At 42.1% G+C, this 23955-nt stretch overlaps 2 protein-coding genes across 2 annotated transcripts; one reads left to right on the forward strand and one right to left on the reverse strand.

Annotated features, from left to right (window-relative positions):
* Positions 1–652: 652 nt before the first annotated feature.
* On the reverse strand, positions 653–3619 carry LOC140175673 (uncharacterized). Its single transcript, XM_072204206.1, has 2 exons — positions 1470–3619; positions 653–698 (listed from the first exon to the last, which is right to left on the reverse strand). The coding sequence occupies exons 1-2, from the start codon at positions 3617–3619 to the stop codon at positions 653–655; spliced, it is 2196 nt and encodes a 731-aa protein (XP_072060307.1).
* A 155-nt stretch (positions 3620–3774) lies between these two features.
* LOC112717654 (uncharacterized) lies at positions 3775–7326 on the forward strand. Its single transcript, XM_025769626.1, has 4 exons — positions 3775–4721; positions 4830–6512; positions 6692–6981; positions 7073–7326. The coding sequence occupies exons 1-4, from the start codon at positions 3775–3777 to the stop codon at positions 7324–7326; spliced, it is 3174 nt and encodes a 1057-aa protein (XP_025625411.1).
* The last annotated feature ends 16629 nt before the right edge of the window (positions 7327–23955 follow it).

Genomic DNA, 23955 nt, shown 5'->3' on the forward strand with positions numbered 1-23955 from the left:
CCAGCAAGTGCACTGGGTCGTCCAAGTAATACCTTGCGTGAGCAAGGGTCGATCCCACGGAGATTGTCGGCTTGAAGCAAGCTATGGTTATCTTGTAAATCTTAGTCAGGATATCAGAAATTATCAGGATTGATTGTGAAAAGCAAAAGAACATGAAATGGTTACTTGTTTTGCAGTAATGGAGAATAGGTTGAGGTTTGGAGATGCTCCATCTTCTGAATCTCTGCTTTCCTTCCGTCTTCTTCTTCAGTCACGCAAGTCTCCTTCCATGGCAAGCTCGTGTAGGGTCTCACTGTTGTCAGCAGCTACCTCCCATCCTCGCAGTGAAAGCTAATGCCCAGGCACTCTGTCACAGTGCGGCCAATCACCGGTATGGTTCCCTCCCCTACTGGAATAGAATCCAGTGATTCTTTTGCGTCTGTCACCAACGCCCAGTAGGTACTTAATCTAAGGTAGAACGGAGGTGGTTGTCAATCACACGTTCATGGTTGAGAATGATGATGATTGTCACGGATCATCACATTCATCCGGATTAAGAACAAGTATCATCTTAGAATGGAAGCAAGCATGATTGAATAAGAAACAGTAGTAATTGCATTAATCCATCAAGACACAGCAGAGCTCCTCACCCCCAACCATGGGGTTTAGAGACTCATACTGTGGAAAACGTGTACAATGTCATAAGGTCGCATTCGGTACTGATTACAATGTCAAAAGGTCCTATAAGTAGTAAACTAGTATCCTAAGGTTTACAGAAATGAGTAAATGACAGAAAAATCTACTTCCGGGCCCACTTGGTGTGTGCTTGGGCTGAGCAATGAAGGAAATTCGTGTAGAGACCTTTTCTGGAGTTAAACGCCAGTTCTCATGCCAGTTTGGGCGTTTAACTCCAACTTTTATTCCTGTTCCGGCGTTTAACGCTGGAATTTCTGAGGCCGGATTGCAACGCGGGTTTGGGCCATCAAATCTTGGACAAAGTATGGACTATTATATATTGCTGGAAAGCCCTGGATGTCTACTTTCCAATGCCGTTGAGAGCGCGCCAATTGGGCTTCTGTAGCTCCAGAAAATCCACTTCGAGTGCAGGGAGGTCAGAATCCAACAGCATCTGCAGTCCTTTTCAGTCTCTGGATCAGATTTTTGCTCAGAACCTTCAATTTCAGTCAGAAAATACCTGAAATCACAGAAAAACACACAAACTCATAGTAAAGTCCAGAAAAGTGAATTTTAACTAAAAACTAATAAAAATATACTAAAAACTAACTAGATCATATCAAAAACATACCAAAAACAATGCCAAAAAGTATACAAATTATCCGCTCATCATTGCTCCTGCATTTTTTAGGCCAAATGGCATTACCCTGTAGCAGAAGGTTCCTCCTGGCATTATAAACGCTGTTTTAGCTTCGTCGGGCTGGTGCATCGGTATCTGGTTGTAGCCAGAGTAGGCATCCATGAAGCTCAGATACCGGTAGCCCGCTGCCGCGTCGACGAGCGCATCTATGTTTGGAAGGGGGAAGCAGTCTTTAGGGCATGCCCTGTTAAGGTCAGAGTAGTCCACGCACATTCTCCATTTACCATTGTGCTTCTTTACTAGCACTACGTTCGAGAGCCAGGTCGAATAGTCTAGTTCCCGTATGAAGCCGGCCTCAAGGAGGCTGGCCGTCTGCTTGGCCACCTCCTCTGCCCTTTCGCACGACATCTTTCTCCTCCTCTGAGCCACCGGATGGGCTTCTGCTTTGACGGCCAGGTGATGTGACATGACTTCGGGGTCTATGCCCGGCATGTCGGCCGGAGTCCAGGCGAACAAGTCGACATTGGCCTTGATCATTTCTACCAAGGGTTCCTTTAGTTCTTGCGGAAGATTTCTATTGACAAAGGTGAACTTGTCTTCCGTGTCACCGATCCTACACTTCTCCAAGTCCCCCTGTGGTTCTGGTCTGGATTTGTCGTCCACCTTGGCGTCCAAGTTGGCCAGGAACACCCCGGATGCTTCTTTGGATTTCTTCCTTAGGGAGAGGCTGGCGTTGTCGCAAGCGACCGCCGTCTCCAGGTCTCCCCTTATGGACCCTACAGATCCGTCGTCGGCTACAAACTTCATGATTAGTAGCTTTGTGTTGATTATTGCCTCAATATCGTTAATCATCTTTCTCCCCAAAATGATGTTGTAGGCCGTCGAATCTCGGAGAACCACGAATTCCGCCATTGCCGATCTTCGACCTTGGACCTGTCCCACGGAGATCGGCAGGGATATTAATCCATCTGGCTTGATGAAGTGGTCGCCCAATCCGATGACCCCGTGCTGATGAGTCGATAGGTCGGCATCCTTTAATCCCAGGGCGTCGAACACGTTGCGGAACATGATGTTGGAGTCTGCCCCCGTGTCAACGAGGATCCGCTTTACGAGCCCTGTTCCTACCATGGCCGTAATGACCATTGGTGGGCTTTCGGGGGCTTCGTCGAACCATTGATCTTCCGGGCCGAATGAGATAGACGGGGGCTTCTTGGAGCTTCGCATTGGCACGAGGGAGGCCGCCAGGATCTTGGCGTCTTTCTTGTGTGCCGATCTTGACCTTGGTGCCGCGTTTTTGGCGGTCACTACGTTTATCACGGTGAGACCGTGGTCTTTTTCTTCTGGCTCTTGTCGTCGCTTTGTCGACCGGGTCTTCCCTTCTTCGTCCTGATCCCGAAGCCGCCTCCTCGGCTCCCTTATAAGATGGGAGAATTCTGAAAGTTTACCGTCCCTGATGGCTTGTTCTAATGCATCCCTCAGGTCAAAACAGTCTTGTGTTTGGTGGCCATAGCCCTTGTGGTAGTCACAGTAGAGGCTCTTGTTTCCCCCCGTACGGTCCTTGAGTGGTCGAGGCTTCGACAAGATCCCTCTCTCGGCTATTTGTTGGTAAACTTTCACGATGGGGAGGGTGAGCGGGGTGTAGTTTGTGAACTTCCCGATTCGGGGAAATGGTCTGGGTGCTTTGCCCGACCCTCCCTCTTTGGCTTGTTCTTTCTGCCTCTCCCTGCTACCCTGTTGCCTTGGTTGATTGTAGTCGTAGTGCCGTTTGTTGGCGGCTACGACCTGACTGACTTCCTCGTCATTTATATATTCCTTAGCCACCGGTTGGATTTCGTGCATCGTCAAAACCGATTTCGTGGTTAGATGTTTTCGGAAGTCTTCGTTGAGGAGGCCGTTCGTCAGACAGAGGCTGGCCACAGAGTCGGTTAGGCCGTCAATTTCCAGGCATTCATCGTTAAATCGGTCCAGGTATTTTTTGGTCGGCTCTCCTTGTCTCTGGGTTATCCCCAGAAGGTTGATTGGGTGCTTTGCCTCTGCTATTCGTGTTGTGAATTGGGCTAGGAAAGCACGGCTGATGTCTGAAAACCCATGGATGGACTCCTGCGGGAGGCCGTTAAACCATCTGATCGCGGGTCCTGCCAGAGTCACCGGGAAGGCTCGGCATCTCACCTCGTCCCCTACTCCTTCCAGATTCATCCTGGCTTCCAAGGCCGTTAGATGTTCCAGAGGGTCTTGAGTTCCATCGTACCTCATGTCCGTTGGTTTGTCGAAGTGCTTCGGCAACCGGACGTCGAGGATGGATCGGTGGAACGGGGTGGCGCCCATTATCACGGGTTGTCGTGTCCTCTCGGACCTCTCTTCCCCATCTTCGCGACCTCGTCCCAAGCGGCGCGTTTCTTTGCTCCGGGAGTAGATGATTGTGTCATTTCGTCTTCTCGGAATGGGTGATTCTTCATGAGTACTCTCCGCTTCCGTTCGGGATGCGGAGGCGCGTCGTAGGCGGTTTCGATGGGAATCTCTCTCTTGGCTTTCAGGGGATGGGGATCTCCCTCGACGCCCTGGGATTAAAGGATGCCGACCTATTGACTCATCAGCACGGGGTCATCGGATTGGGCGACCACTTCATCAAGCCAGATGGAATAATATCCCTGCCGATCTCCGTGGGACAGGTCCAAGGTCGAAGATTGGCAAAGGCGGAATTCGTGGTTCTCCGAGATTCGACGGCCTACAACATCATTTTGGGGAGAAAGATGATTAACGATATTGAGGCAATAATCAACACAAAGCTACTAATCATGAAGTTTGTAGCTGACGACGGATCTGTAGGGTCCATAAGGGGAGACCTGGAGACGGCGGTCGCTTGCGACAACGCCAGCCTCTCCCTAAGAAAGAAATCCAAAGAAGCATCCGGGGTGTTCCTTGCCAACTTGGATGCCAGGGTGGACGACAAACCCAGACCAGAACCAGAGGGGGACTTGGAGAAGTGTAGGATCGGTGACACGGAAGACAAGTTCACCATTGTCAATAGAAATCTTCCGCAAGAACTAAAGGAACCCCTGGTAGAAATGATCAAGGCCAATGCCGACTTGTTTGCCTGGACTCCGGCCGACATGCCGGGCATAGACCCCGAAGTCATGTCACATCACCTGGCCGTCAAAGCAGAAGCCCATCCGGTGGCTCAGAGGAGGAGAAAGATGTCGTGCGAAAGGGCGGAGGAGGTGGCCAAGCAGACGGCCAGCCTCCTTGAGGCCGGCTTCATACGGGAACTAGACTATTCGACCTGGCTCTCGAACGTAGTGCTAGTAAAGAAGCACAATGGTAAATGGAGAATGTGCGTGGACTACTCTGACCTCAACAGGGCATGCCCTAAAGACTGCTTCCCCCTTCCAAACATAGATGCACTCGTCGACGCGGCAGCGGGTTACCGGTATCTGAGCTTCATGGATGCCTACTCTGGCTACAACCAGATACCGATGCACCGGCCCGACGAAGCTAAAACAGCATTTATAACGCCAGGAGGAACCTTCTGCTACAGGGTAATGCCATTCGGCCTAAAAAATGCAGGAGCAACATACCAAAGGCTGATGAGCAAAATATTTGGCGACCTCATAGGCAAGACGGTGGAGGTTTATGTAGATGACATACTCGCGAAAGCTGCGCAACCCGAGGACCTTCTGAATGACTTGAGAAGTGTGTTCGGATCTCTCCGACGATACGGCATGAGGCTCAATCCCATGAAGTGTGCCTTCGCCATGGAAGCTGGAAAATTCCTTGGATTCATTATAACCCAGAGGGGGGTAGAAGCCAACCCAGAGAAATGCCAAGCGATACTCCAGATGAAGAGCCCAGGTTGTATCAAGGACGTCCAGAGGTTGGCAGGACGGCTGACCTCGTTATCCCGATTTCCCGGAGCATCGGCAACAAAGGCCCTGCCCTTCTTTAACCTCATGAAGAAAGGAATAGCGTTCGAATGGACGCCCGCATGTGAGGAAGCCTTTAAACACTTCAAAGAAATCCGGGCCGCACCCCCTGTTCTCGGAAAACCAAAGAACGGGGAGCCACTATACTTGTACCTCGCCATAACAGGGGAAGCCCTGGCCGCGGTTCTAGTACGAGAGGAAGGAAGAGCTCAACCGATCTATTTCGTGAGCAGGGCTCTACAAGGGGCAGAACTAAGGTATGGCAAGCTAGAAAAACTAGCTCTGGCACTCTTGACCACTTCGAGGAGGCTAAAACAGTACTTCCAAAGTCACCAGATAGTCGTAAGGACGGACCAAGGAATCCGGCAAGTACTCCAGAAACCGGATTTGGCCGGAAGGATGATGACGTGGTCCATTGAACTCTCCCAATACGACATACGGTACGAGCCCCGACAAGCAACCAAGGCGCAAGCGATGGCGAACTTCCTGGTAGAGGTGACGGGAGAACCAACCGAAGAAACGGGCACACGGTGGAGGCTCCATGTGGACGGGGCCTCTAACCAAACGTTCGGGGGCGCCGGGATCATCCTAGAGAGCCCGGTCAGGGTCGTGTACGAACAGCCGATTAAGTTCGAATTCCCCATTTCAAACAACCAAGCGGAATATGAAGCCCTTATAGGAGGGCTAACCCTAGCGGCAGAAGTCGGGGCAACAAGGTTGGAGATATGTAGCGATTCACAAGTCATCACCTCCCAAGTGAACGGGAGCTACCAAGCCAAGGACTCGCTGTTACAAAAATACTTGGAAAAAGTCAAGGATTTGAGCCGAAAGTTTGAAGAAGTCACGATCCACCATGTTCCGAGAGAAAGGAATACACGAGCAGACCTCTTGTCGAAATTAGCTAGCACCAAACCAGGAGAAGGCAACCGATCTTTAATCCAAGGAATGATGAAGGAACCGGCAATCACCCTACACCTCTCGAAGCTAAACCCCTCGTGGTTGGACCCCATCACCGACTTCTTAGAAGACGGCAAACTTCCTGGCAACGAAAAGGATGCTAAGAAGCTGAGAAGGGAAGCAGCCAGATATGCCATCATCCAGGGTCAGTTGTTCAGGAAGGGATTCAACCATCCCCTGCTGAAATGTTTGCACTCCGACCAGACGGATTACGTCCTCAGGGAAATCCATGAAGGGTGCTGCGGCCACCACATAGGAGGCAAAGCCCTAGCAAGAAAACTAATCCGAGCCGGATACTATTGGCCAACGATGATGGCTGACTCCAAGGAATTTGTTAGGAAGTGCGTCAAGTGCCAAGAAAACGCCAACTTCCACCGAGCACCAGCCTCTGAGCTCAGCTTGCTAACGTCCTCCCGGCCATTCTCACAGTGGGGAGTCGACCTCTTGGGACCTTTCCCCGTCGGCCCCGGGCAAGTCAAGTACCTTATAGTCGCTATTGACTACTACACAAAATGGATAGAGGCCGAGCCACTGGCAAGCATATCCTCGTCCAATTGCAGGAAATTCATGTGGAGGCAGGTCATAACGTGATTCGGTATCCCGGAAACCGTTATCTCGGACAACGGGACACAGTTCACCGACAAAAAATTCACAGAATTCCTCACTGGCCTGGGCATAAAACAGAGGTTCTCCTCGGTGGAACATCCACAAACAAACGGACAGGTCGAGTCCGCAAACAAGATCATCCTGCTAGGACTCAAGAAGCGGCTGGACAACAAGAAGGGCACTTGGGCCGACGAGCTCGCCTCGGTTCTCTGGTCCTACCGCATAACCGAGCAATCCTCCACTAAAGAGACCTCCTTTTGACTAACGTATGGGTTAGACGCGGTGATACCCGTAGAAATCGGGGAGCCGAGCCCACGACTACTCTTGAAGGGAGTAGAGGAAGCTGTTGAGAAGGACCTGATAGATGAAGCTAGGGAAATGGCCCACCTGGCTGAAACAGCGCTAAAGCAAAGAATGGCCTTGCGCTACAACGCCAAAGCACTCAAAAGAAAGTTCGGAGAAAACGACCTCGTCTTGAGGCGTAATGACGTCGGCCCGACTACCCCTGGAGAAGGCAAACTAACAGCAAACTGGGAAGGACCATACTGAGTCAAAAAGGTGATCGGTAAGGGCGCATACAAGCTAGAAAGACTCAACGGTAAGGAGGTCCCGAGGACATGGAATGCAGATAACTTAAGAAGGTTTTATTCCTAAGCCACTTACTTTGTAATAGCACCTCAATGTCCTTGTTACAGTGATTAGACCTGTTCAATTGCCACATGCCATATTTGCCTATGTTTTCTTATTGAATTTAACTTTTTGAGCGACCACTATGCAAACGGGGATATGCGGCCCCGGGACTGATCACCCCGGGAGCCCTTCAGGCCAAAAGCATAATAAACGGCCATAACAAGAAAAAACGCCATAACGGCAAATGCGAGTAAACCAACAGACAAATAAAACAAGCAATCAAACATGCATGCAAACGATCCAACAAACCCAACTACGGGCACCAAAAGTTGTGATACAACGGTTCAACAAAAAAGAAGAATTCGGTATTACAAATATCATTTCTTCGGTATGTCGACAATCTTCCCATCCTTGATGGTCTTGAAAACGCCAATTGCCGACACATCGAAGTCAGGAGCAACAATCTTCACTTGAGCTTTGAGGGCATCTTCAGTCATGAAGATCGCATTCTTGCCCTACTCCTTAACCTCCTTATGCTTCTGCTTGAACATCTCAGCCTCGTCCCGAGCAGCCTTAGCGGTCGCAACCGCTTCATCCCGTTCTTTCTCCAAAATGGACACCCGACCTTGCGCGGCACTCAGCTGACTCTTCAAGGTCATCTCTTGCTCCGTCAGACGAGATACAAATGCGTCGGCAGTTTTTAACTTCTCCTCTGCCGAAGCAGTCTTTTTCTCGGTGGCCTTGAGTTTATTCTCCGCCTCGACCAACCGCCCTTGAAGCGTTTCAACTTGGATCTTGTACTTATTATTGGCAACGACTGCAGACTCAAGCTTCCGACGAAGCGAGGCCATACCCGAAAGCTCAAACTCAGCCTTTCGGGCTATGACCGCGCCGCGAAGGAGGGTCGGTACATCCACCGAGCCTGCCCCGAAAGGTCAGTACCATGAAAATGTTCCTCTGTGCCCGGAAGCAACTGGGCATCTATGAATGCCCCGGCATCAAAGTTCCTTTCCATGACAGTCAGGACCCCCTCGGGACTAGACTGCGACCTCTGTCTCTTGGGAGTAGGAATAACAGACAGCTCTTCCTCCTCCTCCCGACGTGAAGAAGACGAGTGCCCAGGAATAGGTACTTCTGGAGGAATTGGGGATGCAGACATCAGAGTGGCGACATTCGTGGTCATGACAATGTCGGGAGGAGGGGGTGCCGTCTGGGCCGCTCCGCCAGCAGAAACCGTTGCTGATTGTCCTCCAGTCTCCCCAACATCATCCTCCTGAAGGAAGGTTTGGAAGAAGTTATCCATGCCAGTTACTTCGGCAGAAAGTCCCACTACAAACAAAAAATGGAAAATGAACAAGTTAGTGAAAGCGAGAGTAAACAGTCAGGCGAACGGCTACACGACAAGAGAAACTCACGAATATAATCTCGGGCGGCCTCCCGGTTACCCATTAGGAGATGAGGATTCACATTATTTCTCCCAAGAACTGCCCACAGTATGTCGGCTATCTGCCGATCCACAGCCGACATCCCTTTATAGGTAACCTTGATAAAAGGATTAGACCCCGCGCCGAAGCTCCAATATGTTGGGATGAGGCGCTCCTTTTCTAAGGTCAACCAAAAAGGGTGACGACCCTTAACTGGACGGACCTTAAAATACTTGTCCTTGAACCCATGGTAGGAGTCCTCGAACAAGCCGAAAATCCTCCGGCCTTGGGCAGACCGGAAGGACATGAACCCTTTCTTATGTTTCCCCTCCTTCGAAGGGTTCGTTAGATTAAAGAAGTAGAGGTAAACGTCGACGGACACCGGCAGCTCTAAGTACTCGCATACCATCTCGAAGCAGCGGATGGAAGCCCAACTGTTCGGATGCAAATGAGATGGCGCCACCGAGATCCGATTAAGGAGGCTCATCTGAAAGGGGGAAAAAAAGATGCGAACCCCAACCTGGGTGAACATGGCTTTGTAAAACCAGATCCAATCGGCAACCCGGGGGGTGTTAAAATTAATCTCATACAGCCGCTCGTGAGGGGCAGGGATATAAACATTGTAATTAGCCTCCTCGTCGGTACCCCCACAAAGGTACTCAGCCTGACGAAATTCCGTGAGCTCCTCCTCACCCATCTGATTGGGGGAGTGCCTGAGGTCGGAAACAACCCAAGCATATGGGTCGTAACCCACGGCGGAACTAGAAGCCTGGCTAACGACACGAGGCATACCTACAGTGGGGGCACCGCGCGGTTAGTCCTTGAGGTCGGAAGCCAGGAAAAACCCAAAAACCCACACGCCATAGCTAAAAGGGGGACCAAACAAAACCAAGACCAGAACAATAACAATAACCCCCCATGGCACACCATAGTCGATGAAAAGAAAGTGCGTCGATGCACAATAAGCAAAAACGAGCACAAAAAATGCCTATAATGAACATGCAAAGAACCGTTGAGGCAGAAAGAAAATGGTGGTTACCTGGATTATCAGGAAAATTCGGGCAGGAACGAAACACGCTGGAGCGATGGAAAGAACTCATGGACGATGGGGAATGCAAGAAGAAGGAAGAGCAATATGATCAGAAGAAGCAAGTAGGGAAGAGAAAAATGCGAAACTGTTTAAAACTGCTTTAGAGGAAGCGCGAAAGGCCCGGGGGCAAAATAGTCTTTACACACGGGGTTTTTCAATCCTTTATAAGCATTTAATGTCCCGCGCGAGAAACGAGGCGACAAATGAACGCCCCGAATCGCGAACGGGCACGCATGCGGGTAGCGTGTCCCCCACACGAACAACCGACCTAGCGACAACAAGGATGGAAGGAACTCGCAGCCAACAGCCTATACGGCTGATTGTCGGCGCGTGGGGGCACTGTTACGGTCCGGCCCAGAGCAATCACGGGTCGGCCCGACCCGTCAAGAACCCGACCCGAGCAATCGAGTCCTCAACACTCGCCACGGTGCCAGGACACGCGTCCTCACCATTCCATCAACACAGTCGAGGAAGCTTCGGGGAAGATGGGCCTGTCCCCCCAGGGCCCACCTCTGACACGGTATAAATAGGGAAGGACTTGCCCTTCCCTCGAGGTATGTCATACTTTTCCACCTAACCATTTCCCCGCCTGCACACTAGCTGACTAGAGCGTCGGAGTGTCTTTGCAGGTGGCACCCCCTCTTTCCTCCCACATCGAGAGTTCGACTACCCGGCGGATCCGAACCCAGCACGATCACGATTGAGGCATTCTCACCTCCTCAAACATCCACCCGAGTTGTCCGGTAACCGACAACTGAACATTGGCGCCGTCTGTGGGGACTGCTTAAATGGACCCTGTCCCCCCAGGCCCCACCTCTGACACGGTATAAATAGGGAAGGACTTGCCCTTCCCTCGAGGTATGTCACACTTTTCCACCTAACCATTTCCCCGCCTGCACACTAGCTGACTAGAGCGTCGGAGTGTCTTTGCAGGTGGCACCCCCTCTTTCCTCCCACATCGAGAGTTCTACTTCCCGGCAGATCCAAACCCAGCACGATCACGATTGAGGCGTTCTCACCTCCTCAAACATCCACCCGAGTTGTCCGGTAACGACAACTGAACAGATTACTAGTTCAACCAGTGAGTCACTGGTTGAACCAATTGACTCAGTCGTATGTAAATAAAAATAAAAAATAATAAAAATTTAAAATAAATATTTTCACTAACATTTTAAGAATATCTAGCTATTCTAAAATAATATGGAACAGAAACAATAAGTGTTTTATTAATTTTATTCTATCATAAATATTTTTATTTTATTTTAATATTAAAATAACTATTATTTTTAAATTTTAATAATTTATTAATTAGTTTATATCTATTATACTATTATATACTACAAGTATTTATTAAAAATAATATTAATAGATATTATATAATTATAAAAAAATAAGTGAGTTTACAATTATTGTTAAATAAAAATATAATTAATTTAAAAATGAATGAGTTTATAACTAAAATTAAAATAAATTAAGTAGAAGTAAACTATTTGATGAAAGATATCTATATATATTATAATTTGCATCTATGATAACAAGAAGAATGATAGCCTGGTGGCTGTGAATGACATCTCTCAGTGAAAAGAGGAGTTCAAACCATAGTTGTAAAAATCGAACCGGTGATCAAACCGGTCAACTTACTCGTTTACTGATTTATTGGTTCAACCGATAAATCACTGGTTGAACCGATAAAATCGGTCTCATATAAATAAAAAATATAAAATAATCAAAAACTTAAAATTAAAATTTGAAATACATATCTACATTAACATTTTATTAAAAATCAAGTCTCAAATTCTAAAAATAACTAATAGAAAAACCTAGAATTTATCAGTACTACTACAATAGTACCTTAATTTGACACAATATGAGTAACAATTCATTCATAAAGCTTGTCATCTAACTATAATATCAGTAGATTTTAACACTAGCATCAAAACAAATAATTTTAATCACAATACTAGCACTTAAATAGATCAAGCAAATTAATAAATTTTTAGTAAACTTTATATTTATATTAATAATGGCACATAATTAAAATATAATTAATACAAAAAATAAAAAATAAAAAATTAAATTAAATTAGTTATTTATAATATTATATAATTGAATGTATACTATATAATTATTATTTGACATACGTAAGAGCAAGGAACATGGTAGCTCAGTGGCAAGGGAAAGAGGCTGTATTCCCAAGGTTCGAACCTTTACTTTAGCATTTTGACTAATTTTCACAACAAACCGGTTCAGTTAGACCGGTTTCGATCGGTTTCTTTGGTTCTTACCGGTTTACACCGGTTTTCTTCCTTGAACGGTCTAAAAGGTAAACCGAACCGGCTTAAGGTCCGGTTCACCGATTTTTCAGTCGAACCGGCCGGTCTGGTTCGGTTTTTACAACTATGATTCTATTGTATAAAAATCGGGGTTTTGCACTTAATAAAAAGCTAACGTAGCATGCTTCTGAGTGTTTCTTGATTTATTTCTTTTAATTCATTAAATACAATTCATTACGTGGATTAATTATATCAATTAATTGATTTGATTAGATATTTAAGTATCACACAATTTAATATATGTATATCAATTAATTGAATATAATTGTTAGAGTAAAATTAGGATCCATTAGATCAATTAGTATTATTCAACATATCTAAATATTTATTATAGGATATTACATCTTTGTTATTTCGATTCTCTTATCATCTATAAATACCCTTCTATATTATATCATTCTACACAACTTGAATACTCACAAATCTTTTTCCTATTACTTTTTTTCCCTTTTCTAACATGGTATCAGAGCCATGGTATCCTCGTTGAAGAGGATAAGTTGATTTTCTTCTCGTGAAATCACCGTACTTTTCATACTTTTTTTCTATGCCATTTTTTCTTTCTATTTGGTCAATGCTTTGATGCTTTTTTGACCCCACCGATTAGCTCATCCACTACTTATTCAGTTATTCTCGTAGAGAAACCATATGCCTTTCGTCACCTTCTAATAGTTTGTCATCTCTTTGCACTTTATCACTTTTCAGCAGTTTTTCGGCAGTTCGCCATTTTTTCAACAGTTTTCGGCAATTGGCCACTCTTGCGTTCATCTGTGTTCTCTTCTGGCAATTCCGTCTACGTTCTCTTCCGGCAGTTTTGTCTGCGTCTCTTCCGGCATTTTCGTCTGTGCTTCCTTCCGGCAGTCCTGTCTGCGATTCCTTGTGGCAGTTCTTTTTGCGCTTTCTTCCGGCAGTTCTGTTCGTCTGCGCTCCCTTTCGACAGTTCCGTCTGTGCTTCCTTTCGACAGTTTTGTCTGTGCTTTCTTCAGGCAGTTCCATCTGCACCCGTTCTATCAGTTTATGTATTTTTTATTTAGTTATTTCAAGCAAAGTTGTGAAAACCGGACCGGTCATCGAACCGGTCAAGTAACTGGTTCAATGGTTCAATGGTTCAACCGTGGTTGAACCGGTTTAATTAAATATAGAGTGAAATTAAAAAAATTCAATACATAATCATATTTCATAGAATTCATATGGCATTCAAGTATTCAAGATAGCAGAATTGAAGAAATAAAAAAATTGAACATTGTAGAATTGAAAAACCCAGAATCCAGACCAATATATCAACTCATAGTTCATAGTTCATAGAATTCATATGGCATTCAAGTATTCAACAGAGCAGAATTGAACATTGGAGAATTGAACTAATGGAGATTGAAAAACCCAGAATTGAAGAACCAGAATTGAACAGATTCAAATTTTTTAACATTGCAGAGTTGAAAAACCCAGAATCCAGACCAATATATTTCATCATATGGCATTAAAGTATTCAACAGAGCATAATCGAAGAAATCAAAAAATGAAAAACAAAATTATTCAAGTATTCATTATTGAACAGAGCAGAATTCAAGTATTCAAGTATTCAAATTCAAGCTACAACAAATTTATTCACATTTGATTAATCATATAAAAAACAAAATTAAAAAATTAAAAAAATTAAAAAAACAAGAAGAACAGAAGAACTGAAGTCTAAGGAAGTGAGGAACACAAAGCCAGAACCAAAAATGAAAAGTTGAAAACAATGCCAGAAAGAAGAAACCCAGAACTTACCCGCGACGTGAGTGACCCGCGACGTGAGTGAGCAGCGACGGTGAGTGGCCCGCGACGGTGACTGACCCGCGATGGAGAGTGCCCGCGACGGTGGGTGCCCGCGACGTTGAGTGACCCGCGACGGTGACTTGCCCGCGATGGTGACTGGCCCTCTTAGCTTCTTAGTTCTTGCTTCTTTCTTGGATTACCAGATTAGGGATTAGGGTATGGTGAATTCACCAATTCAACACGCGGTGGGCTTCACTGATGGCTGTGGGTGGCGATGGTGATTGGTGGCGATGGTGATTTCTCGAGCTTGGGTGAATGGTGGTAATTTCTGGAATCTGGAGAGGGGAAGGGAACTGATTAGGGCTTCGACGCTGCGTTCCTTTTTTACGCGTTTTCCTTTTTTTTAATAGCCAAAACGACATCGTTTAGCATTTTAGTTTTTAAACCAAAAACCGTTAAAAAATCGGACGGTTCTTCTGGTTCACCGGTTAACCGCCGGTTCGACCGGTTTTTTTACCGGTTTTTTTACAGACGGTTTTTTGTGTTACCCGGACCGGCTAAGTGACCGGTTTCCGGTTATTCCGGTTGAACCGGCCGGTCCGGTCCGATTTTCAGAACCATGATTTCAAGTTACCACTTGAGTTTGAGGGAGGAGGATATTAGAGTATAATTAGGATCAATTTGCATTATTTAACATATCTGAATATTTATTATAGAATACTACGTCTTTATTATTTCGATTCTCTTAGCACTTACAAATATCCTTCTATATTGTATCATTCTACACAACTTGAATACACATAAAACTTTTGTCTACTACTCTCTCTTATACTTTCTAATAATAATAAATACAAATTAATTTAGTGAGAAGTTCATTAAAATATATATATATATATATATATATATATATATATATATATAAACATGACAAAATAAAATTGTAAAAATAATCTTTTTATCACTTTGGATATTTTAACTCTTTTTTTTCTCCTTATGTAATTTTATTTTGCGGTAACTTTGTTTATTTAATGATGAAATATACTCATGTTAATTATATCATATAATAGTTTATTTTTCTCCTATGTATTTTGATTTGTATAGTTACTATTGATCTTACGATTTTCATTTTCTTGAATTGTTTTTTATTTTTATATGGCTTGATAATTTAAAAAAAAAGCAAAGAAAAGAAAAAATCAGGGGCGGAGCTACATGCTGCGAAAGGGGGGCAACGATTCCCTCTAAAACAGAAACATCATTCCTCAGCATTATTATTATTAATATAAATTTTATTATTTTTTTCTAACATTCTTTAATATGAGCTTAATTTCTTTTTCTTTATTATTATTAATGCTTTTATTATTTTCTTCTCTAATTATAAATCTCCTTATAATAATTCTTTGACAAAAAATATCTAATATTCTTTTGGTCTTATAGATTTTTTTCCTATTTTTTGTTAAAAAAATTTATATTAGGAGAAAAAAGAAGATATAAATTAATATTTAAAATTTAAATTTAAATAAGATGTGCAAAGGATAACTATTGAATTCATTTGCTAGATTTAAATTCTTTGTATTATCGTCATTGAAAATTTCAGATACTATTATAAAATTTTAGATATTTTTTATATTATTGTTCTTAAATTATATATTATACCGTATATTTGAAGAGTTTCATCTCTTTTGAAATAAGTGTGATATTATATACTTTTTTAAATACAAAGGATAATGAAGTTGAAGTGAAAAATAAAATTGATTATATAATAAGATACAAATTGTAAGACACTGAATTTTTGAAAAGTAAACAATAAATTATTTATGATTTATTTTTTTATTCAATAATATATTATCTGAGATTTTTATATCAAATGGTTTTTTTTATGATTTAAAATTTTAGCAATTGAAAAATAATAAAAATTTTATTTGCTTTGATTTGAATATTAAACTTATGAGCTTTATTTTATAAATAAAGAAATATTAATTATTTATTTCTAATTTTTATTGAATTAGTAATTTTTTGAAAAATGATTTGCAAATGGATAATAAAATGGTATTTTAAAAATAATTATTTTATATTTAAGTTGAATTTAAATTATTAGACAATCTTCTTATTTTTATTAAAAATACCTACACTACCATTAACCCTAATTTTATTAATAAACAAACCTTAATTTGATACTACCTTAACCTAACACCCACCCACATTCCCCTTTCACCCCTCACAACAACATTGCAACCCTAACCCCCCTTTCCTCGCACAGCACGGACAAAACACCAACACACACACACACACGAAGAATACATGCCCGAAGAAGATGAGAGGAGAGAAAGAAGTGGAGCCGCGGTCACACCTAGCCACCGTCCAGCCCGCCGTCGATGTTGTTGCGTCACTGTCGCTATCCAGGGATGGAGGAGAGGTCGAAAGAGAGCACTGCATGAGGAGAGAGATCTGCTGCAGAAGATGCGAGCTGGAGAAGCTGCATCGTTGCCACCATTCTGTGGTTGAGCCATGCCTCGTCGTCGCCTTGGAGCCATCACCGCCACCAAGCCGCACGTCATCACCATTGTGAATCGCGAACAGAGGAGAGGTGAGAGACGAGTTCGTGAGTGAGAAGAGGAAGTAGCATTGCCTTCGTCGCCGTTAAAGGCCGCCGTCGTTGCCGTCAAAGGCCACTACCGTCACTGTTTTGAGGGTTGGGACTTCACCGCGGGGTTGCTGCACCATCTCTGAGAAACTACGACGCCATCGGTGTTGATCGGAGCGACCACCACGGCTGTTCTGCCCAGCCTTCACTTCCTGTCATTTTCGTCAGGTTCTGCTCTTGCGTGATTGTATTTCGATCAGTGCATGTTTTGATTAAAGTTGTCACTACTTCGTTCTTAGTTCCTCTTGTGCGGTAGGTCTTTTGCTCTGAAAATCCCTTTTGTCGCTGTTTTGTTATAGATTATTGAGCTTTATGCAACGTTAATATTTTAGGGTTGAACTATGCTCTTGCGTGCTATACTTAGAGGCTGTGACTGCTGGAGGATGGTCAGATTTGACGCCGTGAAATAAGAGTTTTAAGAATTTTGTTGCGTAGTTAAGTCGGGAACGAGGTAGGGGCGATTTTTTAAACTTAATTTACTACTAAGAATTGTTTTAAGTCGATATAGATAAGAAAATTATATTTTTATGATTCTGCAAGTTTTATGAATTGAACTGAGTTTCCTAGAATGAATGTAAATGCTAGTTTGAATAGTTTATTGATTGATTGAAGATGCTTAGCTGGGTGTTGTACTTGGTTTATGGTTGTTATGATGATGATCGAATTGTGATTGTTTCTAATTATTGAGTTGGAAAGTTGGTTTGATTAAATGCTATGTAAAATTATTTTCTTGGTTTGGGGTTAATTGGATATTAAAAATGAATCGGTTTTTGAAACGATTTAGGATATTAGGAATGGACTTTGCTGATTTATTGAAAATAATTCTGAGAATTGAAAATGACTTTAACATTTGAAATTGGTTTGAATTGTTGGTTATGAATTGAGCTTTGGAAGATAATTTCTGATCTTGGAATTAGTTTGAGTCATTGGAAATGATTGAAAAAAGTTTGAGAAATGTTTTGGTTGGTATACCCTTGAAGGGTGGCAAAAGTCCCAATTTTAGAGGAAATGCTGTCGAAAATTTTTATGAAACTTTAAAACTTTGTTTAATGCGTTATTTAAAAGCAAATCTGATTTTAAGAATATTATTTGATTTCGACTTCTTATGGAAAGAGTATTGTTTTTAATTCGATTTATTAAGAAAAGTATAATGTTTTAAATTCAATCTTTTGAGGAGAAATTATGTATAAGTTATGATTTGAGTTCAGTTTGTTAAGAAGAAGAAAGAAAGGGCAAAGAGAACACGACACGTGTGATTTATGAAATGATTAAAACGTCACGAGAGGGTGACAGACAGTAAGTGGTTAAGGTGTTGAAGTGAAAATGTTAAGGTGTGGGCTTTCTGTGTGAATGATTGTGTGGAGATGCTCGCGTATATAGAGTGGCTTCCAGGAGAAATGGGCACATGCTACACCTGCAGAATCAGCGCCTGCAAGTACTTGCAAAGGTCATATTCAGCATACTTCAGCAGGAGAATTAGTGCCTGCAAAGGTTTGGGATCTTGCAGAGGTTATGTTGTTGGAATGCCTTATCTGACTTGCACGTCGGATTGTGTCGGGTGCGATTCGAAACCGACAAATGAGCTCATTATTTGCGTTAGCGATAGACATACATCATGTTGCATTTGTGTGCTTTGGTTGGGTGTGCTTAAGTGTTTTAGTTTGCTTATTTGATGAATTCTATTTAACTGGTAACTATTCTGTATATGTGTTTGCCTTGAATTTGATAGTGAGGGTGTTATATTATGGTATCAGAGCAGCTTGTTCCTGTTAGAGCCTTGGGAATGGACTAATTGTGCTTCAGTTGCATACTCTGAGCGTTTGTCATGTCATAGGTCTTGTCCTAATGACGAGAATTAGAGTTTTATGCACATGACTGCCTATTTATTAATGTCGTTATTCTATCATTGCATACATCATGGTATTTGTAAGAACCGAGACTAATTAACCATCTAATTAAATAATTAATATTTTCCAAAATAGGATCCAAAAGTTTAGAGTGAGAACTAGAGGATTTAAATAAGATTTTTGGACTCAGTAGATTTTTGTGAGGCAGAAAATACATTTTTTAATTGAGTTTAAGTATGTCCGGTACTGTACAAGAAAAATTAAAAACAGTAGGAAACCTTAGAAAAATATTAGACATTGAAAACCGAGCATTAATTTTAAAGGTTTGGCCCAAAGTTGGGCCAAACGGGCAAAAAATACTAACGGGTTAGACCGGGCCCAAGTTGAGCCTAAACTCGACATATAAATACACTTAAATGAGCTTCATTTAGCTCATTCATCACCAAACTCACACACACACCAACTGAAAGGAAAAGAGGGAGAAGAGAGAAGAAGCATTATTCATCATCTTCTTCTCAAGCTCATAACTTGAGTTACGGAGCTCCGATCACCGCACCGTTTGTGACCATACGATCCTCGTGAAGAGCTCCAGAAAACCCAACCAAGAAACTGGTAAGAAAATCAAGAAATCACTCTCAGTTCTTCCTCCTAAAATTTCGAATTTTTAGGGTTTTGTATTGAGTGAAATTTTATAATTTTGGGTGTTTAGGTACACTCTAGCACTTGATTACCATTGGGTTTTGTTTCCAAAACTGTTGGGTAAGGTGAGTTGTTCTTGAACCCTTGTGAAATTGTGATTAAGTTGAACCCTAGGTTGATTGGTTATGAAAGTATGTGTATATATAGTTTGAAGTTGTGATTATTGGCATTTACTTGGAGCTTGGAGTTGAAATGATGGCTTCATTGAGTTTGAGAACTTGTGGATGCTTGGTTGAGCTCAACTTGGTGATTTAGTGCATATTGAGAATCGGCCAAGGTATGATTTCGGTTTTCTCTATGTAATATATAATATTTTTGGACACTTAGGCTAGTGACCCATAGGATAGGATTGAATTAAATTGGTTGTTGGAATTATTGTATGATGATTTGATGATTTGGGGTTGTTGATGAATTAGAATATTGATGTTGATAGTATGGTATTGAAGATTGAGATTGCAATTGATTATGATGATGGTTGGTAATGGTGGAATGATATTTGATTAATGTGATGGTTGAAAATGAATGTATTGTTATGTATTTGATATGGTGACTGATGATTGCACAAGGTGGGATGGTGAATTGAGGTATGAAAAATGTGAAAATTGATGTGTTTTGAGAGTTTAATGAGATGGTGATTTAGTTTTGGTTGTGAAATTGAAAAATTGAGAATTTGTGAACTTTTTGGTAAAAAGAGATTTTTGGTAAACTTTGACGGATCATAACTTGAGCCTCGATTTTCAAAATTTGTTGAAATTTGCTTTAAATTAAAGTTCATTGAAAAATTTTTAAATGGATATAAAGTTTGTAAGAAATGTATTTTTGTAGAGGAAGTTATGATCGTTCAACGTTTGGTGTCAAAATCTGAATTCTGTGCTTGCTGAAGAATTTGTGGTTTCTGGTTTGTGTGCGCACGCACACCCCTGTGAGTTTTTGAACCTGTGGGCATGCACACGCAGGGAAAGGCTTGCTGTTGAGAGCACTAGCATGACTTGTGCGCACACATAACCAACAAAGTTTGGCCAGCTGTGCGCACGCACACGTTGGAAGGTGCATTCTGCTGAGGGCGTTCGCACGCCTTGTGCGAGTGAGCAGAACTGGAAAATTTTACACTTGTGCGTATGCACACCTCTATGCGTACGCACACATATTGAAAATCTCCTGGGCGTGCGCACGCACACCCCTGTGCATACGCACATGCCCTGTTTTTCAACTATATTCTTCTTTTTAATTATCTTATCTTCGTAACAAGCTTGTAAACTTTTGTGACACTTATTTAAGACTTTTTGGCTTATTTTGGATATTAAAACATAGAGAAAAGTCTTAGGTGGAATTAATTGGTATTTTTCTTGAAAAGTTAGAGAACGTATGCTTAGGTTTTTGGTGTACTGATGATGGGTTCGGTAGAATGAGAAGGAAGAATAGTATATGAATTGAGAAACTGATGAACTAATGAGTTCGGAATGGAAATGTTGAATTGACAGTGGTTGAGATGAGTCGAGGACTCTGAATGAAATGATGGATCCATGATATACTGAAAAATATTTTCTAAAAACCACTAAATTACTGTTTTATACTAAGATTGTTGAGACAGTATGCGCCCGGCAAGGACGGTGGTTTGGATCCCGCCTGTCGAGGTAGCGGTGGCGGCATAAGGGTGGTGGTTCGTGCCACTTGCGTTGAGATGTGAGGTCCGTGGCAAGGGTATCCCGCTCGCATCCCTTCGGATCACTAGAGTGTGCAGGCACAAAATCTTAGATAGTGTTCCGAGCACCATATCTCGGGGGTTCCCAATTATGATTCCGAAGGGCGACATCTCCATGGAGATGTGTCGGGTTGGCAGTTGAACTGACAATGTGATATCACAGCCCATAGGACAGGCATTCATCATGTGCATCTTCTATCTGTTTGTTTGTTTTGCCGACTTGTAATTGCTTGTCTAATTATATAACATGCCTAATTGCCTACTTGAATTACTTGCCATATATGCCTATACTTGTGTTTTACTTGCATTGATATTATATGTGCTTTCTACTAGGATTGAGGTGGTTCAGAAGGTGGTGGCGATGGGATTGCATGGAGGATAGGTTGGTGAAGGCTGTGGAACAGCGGAGAACTGTTAGACTAGAAAATCCCCTAAGTTAGATTACCCTTTTATTATGTTATGGTTTTAAGTTACGCTTTACTATTTTAGTTATGCTTTAAGATGAATCTTGTGATGGATATGAAGTTCTAGGATTGCCTCTGGCGTCCCGGGGTCTTATATCTTACATCACTGGACACTGTTACCATATTGAGAACCTCCAATTCTCATACCATATTCTGTTGTTGTTTTTCAGATGCTGGTCGCAACCCACCTCGGTGAGTTGCTTTGATGGTGACAGAGTGGAGGATCCTGGATATGTTTTGGAGTCTTTTTGATCATTTTGTTTCAATCTCTCACTTTTATATTTTACTTTTGCCTAGTGGCTTACTTTGAGAGAAAAACTTGGATAAGCTGTTTTAACTTTCAAATTTCTGTATAGTCTGTATATAGCTAGCTAGCTTAAACTCCGCGAGCCATGGCTAGATCTTTATACTATTCTACTATTGTATTTTTTTTTATATTATATCTATTTCTTATGCATTAAGTTAGTAGCTTCGTGTGTACGTTTTGCGCTTTTCAAACTCTGTTTTTGAGCTGTATCCTTCATCGGACTCCTAGAATATATTACGTCTTTTTATATTATATGTATAAGCTTTAGAACTATCGTAACCTTTGATTAACCTTTGTTTTACGGCGCGAAGTAAGGCTTAGGATAATTAGGATGTTACAGTATTAAGTTTGGCCGGCTTAACACTAACGGTTTATGTCAATGAGAGCACCAACGGGTTATTGTAGGCGAAATAGAGCTAATAGGTAACGCATATCGTGAGATTCGGGAGATGTTGGAGGTTGAAGTTTGGAAAGTTGGGGCTCTGGAGTTTGTACGAGATCAATGTGCAGACGTTAAGTGTATCATTTTAACCCATGCCTTATTTTTATAACCCTTCGCCGCCTTTATTTTCCATCGCATGTTTGAATCATATAAACTTTTGCATCAAACTTACTTTGTAGCATTTACTTCAAATCCCACTTTACCTTTGTATTTTTATGCCATATGAAAACTCTGGAATTTGAAATTATATATAGTGAGACATTATTGCTCATTCCTTATATGTTATGTCATGTGATATTTCTGGTATTTGAAATTAATTATATATATATATATATATATATATGCCAAAGCATTTTGCAATTTCCTAATGTGTTCAAAAGTGGGGATAATGTGAATTTCTCCTGTTTTGTACCAATTTTTAAAGACAAAAATTTTTATAAATGAGATAAAATATAAGACTCTGAATTTCTGAAAAATAAAAATAAATTATTTATAATTTATTTTATTTATTCAATAATATATTGTCTGAGATTTTTATATCAATTGGATATTTTCTTATTGATGATTTAAAATTTTAACAATTGAAAAATAATAAAAATTTTATTTGCTTTGATTTGAATATTAAACTTATCAGCCTTATTTTATAAATAAAGAAATATTAATTATTTATTTCTAATTTTTATTGAATTAAATTTATTTAAAAAATAATTTGCAAGAAAATAATAAAATAGTATTTTAAAGATAATTATTTTATATTTAAGTTGAATTTAAATTATTAAACAATCTTCTTATTTTTATTAAAAATACCTACACTACCATTAATCCTAATTTTATTACTAAACAAACCCTAATTTAAAACTATCCTAACCTAACACCCACCCACATTCCCCTTTCACCCCTCACAATAACACCGTAGCCCCAAACCCCCCCTTTTTCCTCACAAAGCATGCACAAAATACCAACACACACACACACACATGAAGAATACATGCCCGAAGAAGATGAAGAGGAGAGAAAGAAGGGGAGCCACGGTCGCACCTAGCCACCGTCCAGCCAGCCGCCACCGTCGTTGTGTCACTGTCGCTATCTAGGGATGGAAGAGGCGTCAAAAGAGAGCACCGCATGAGGAGAGAGGTCTGCTGCAGAAGATGCGAGCTAGAGAAGCTGCACCGTCACCACCGTTCTGCGGTTGAGCCATCACCGTCGCCAAGCTGCACGTCATCACCGCTGTGAATCGCGAACAGAGGAGAGGGTGAGAGACGAGTTCGCGTGGGAGAAGAGGAAGCAGCACTGCCTTCGTCACTGTTAAAGGCCGCTGTCGGTGCCGTCAAAGGCCGCTGCCATCACCGTTTTGAGGGTTGGGACTTCACCGCGGGGTTGCTGCCCCATCTCTGAGAAACTGCACCGCTGTCGGTGCTGACCGGAGTAACCACCACTACTGTTCTGCCCCGCTTTCACTTCCTGTCATTTCCGTCAGGTTCTTCTCTTGCGGGATCGCGTTTCGGTCAGTGCATGTTTTGATTAACGTTGTCGCTGCTTCGTTCTTGATTCCTTTTGTGCGGTAGGTCTTTTGCTCTGAAAACCCCTTTTTGTCACTGTTTTGTTATAAATTATTGAGTTTTACGTGACGTTAATGTTTTAGGTTTGAACTATGCTCTTGCGTGCTATGCTTAGAGGCTGTGACTGCTGGAGGATGGTCGAATTTGACGCCGCCACTGTGAAATCAGAGTCTTAAGGGTTTTATCGCGTAGTTAAGTCGCGAACGAGGTAGGGGTGATTTCTTAAAATTAATTTACTACTAAGAATTGTTTTAAGTCGATATAGATATGAAAATTATATTTTTATGA

Source organism: Arachis hypogaea, chromosome 10, assembly GCF_003086295.3.
Source record: "Arachis hypogaea cultivar Tifrunner chromosome 10, arahy.Tifrunner.gnm2.J5K5, whole genome shotgun sequence".
In the NCBI taxonomy this organism is placed as follows: domain Eukaryota; kingdom Viridiplantae; phylum Streptophyta; class Magnoliopsida; order Fabales; family Fabaceae; genus Arachis; species Arachis hypogaea.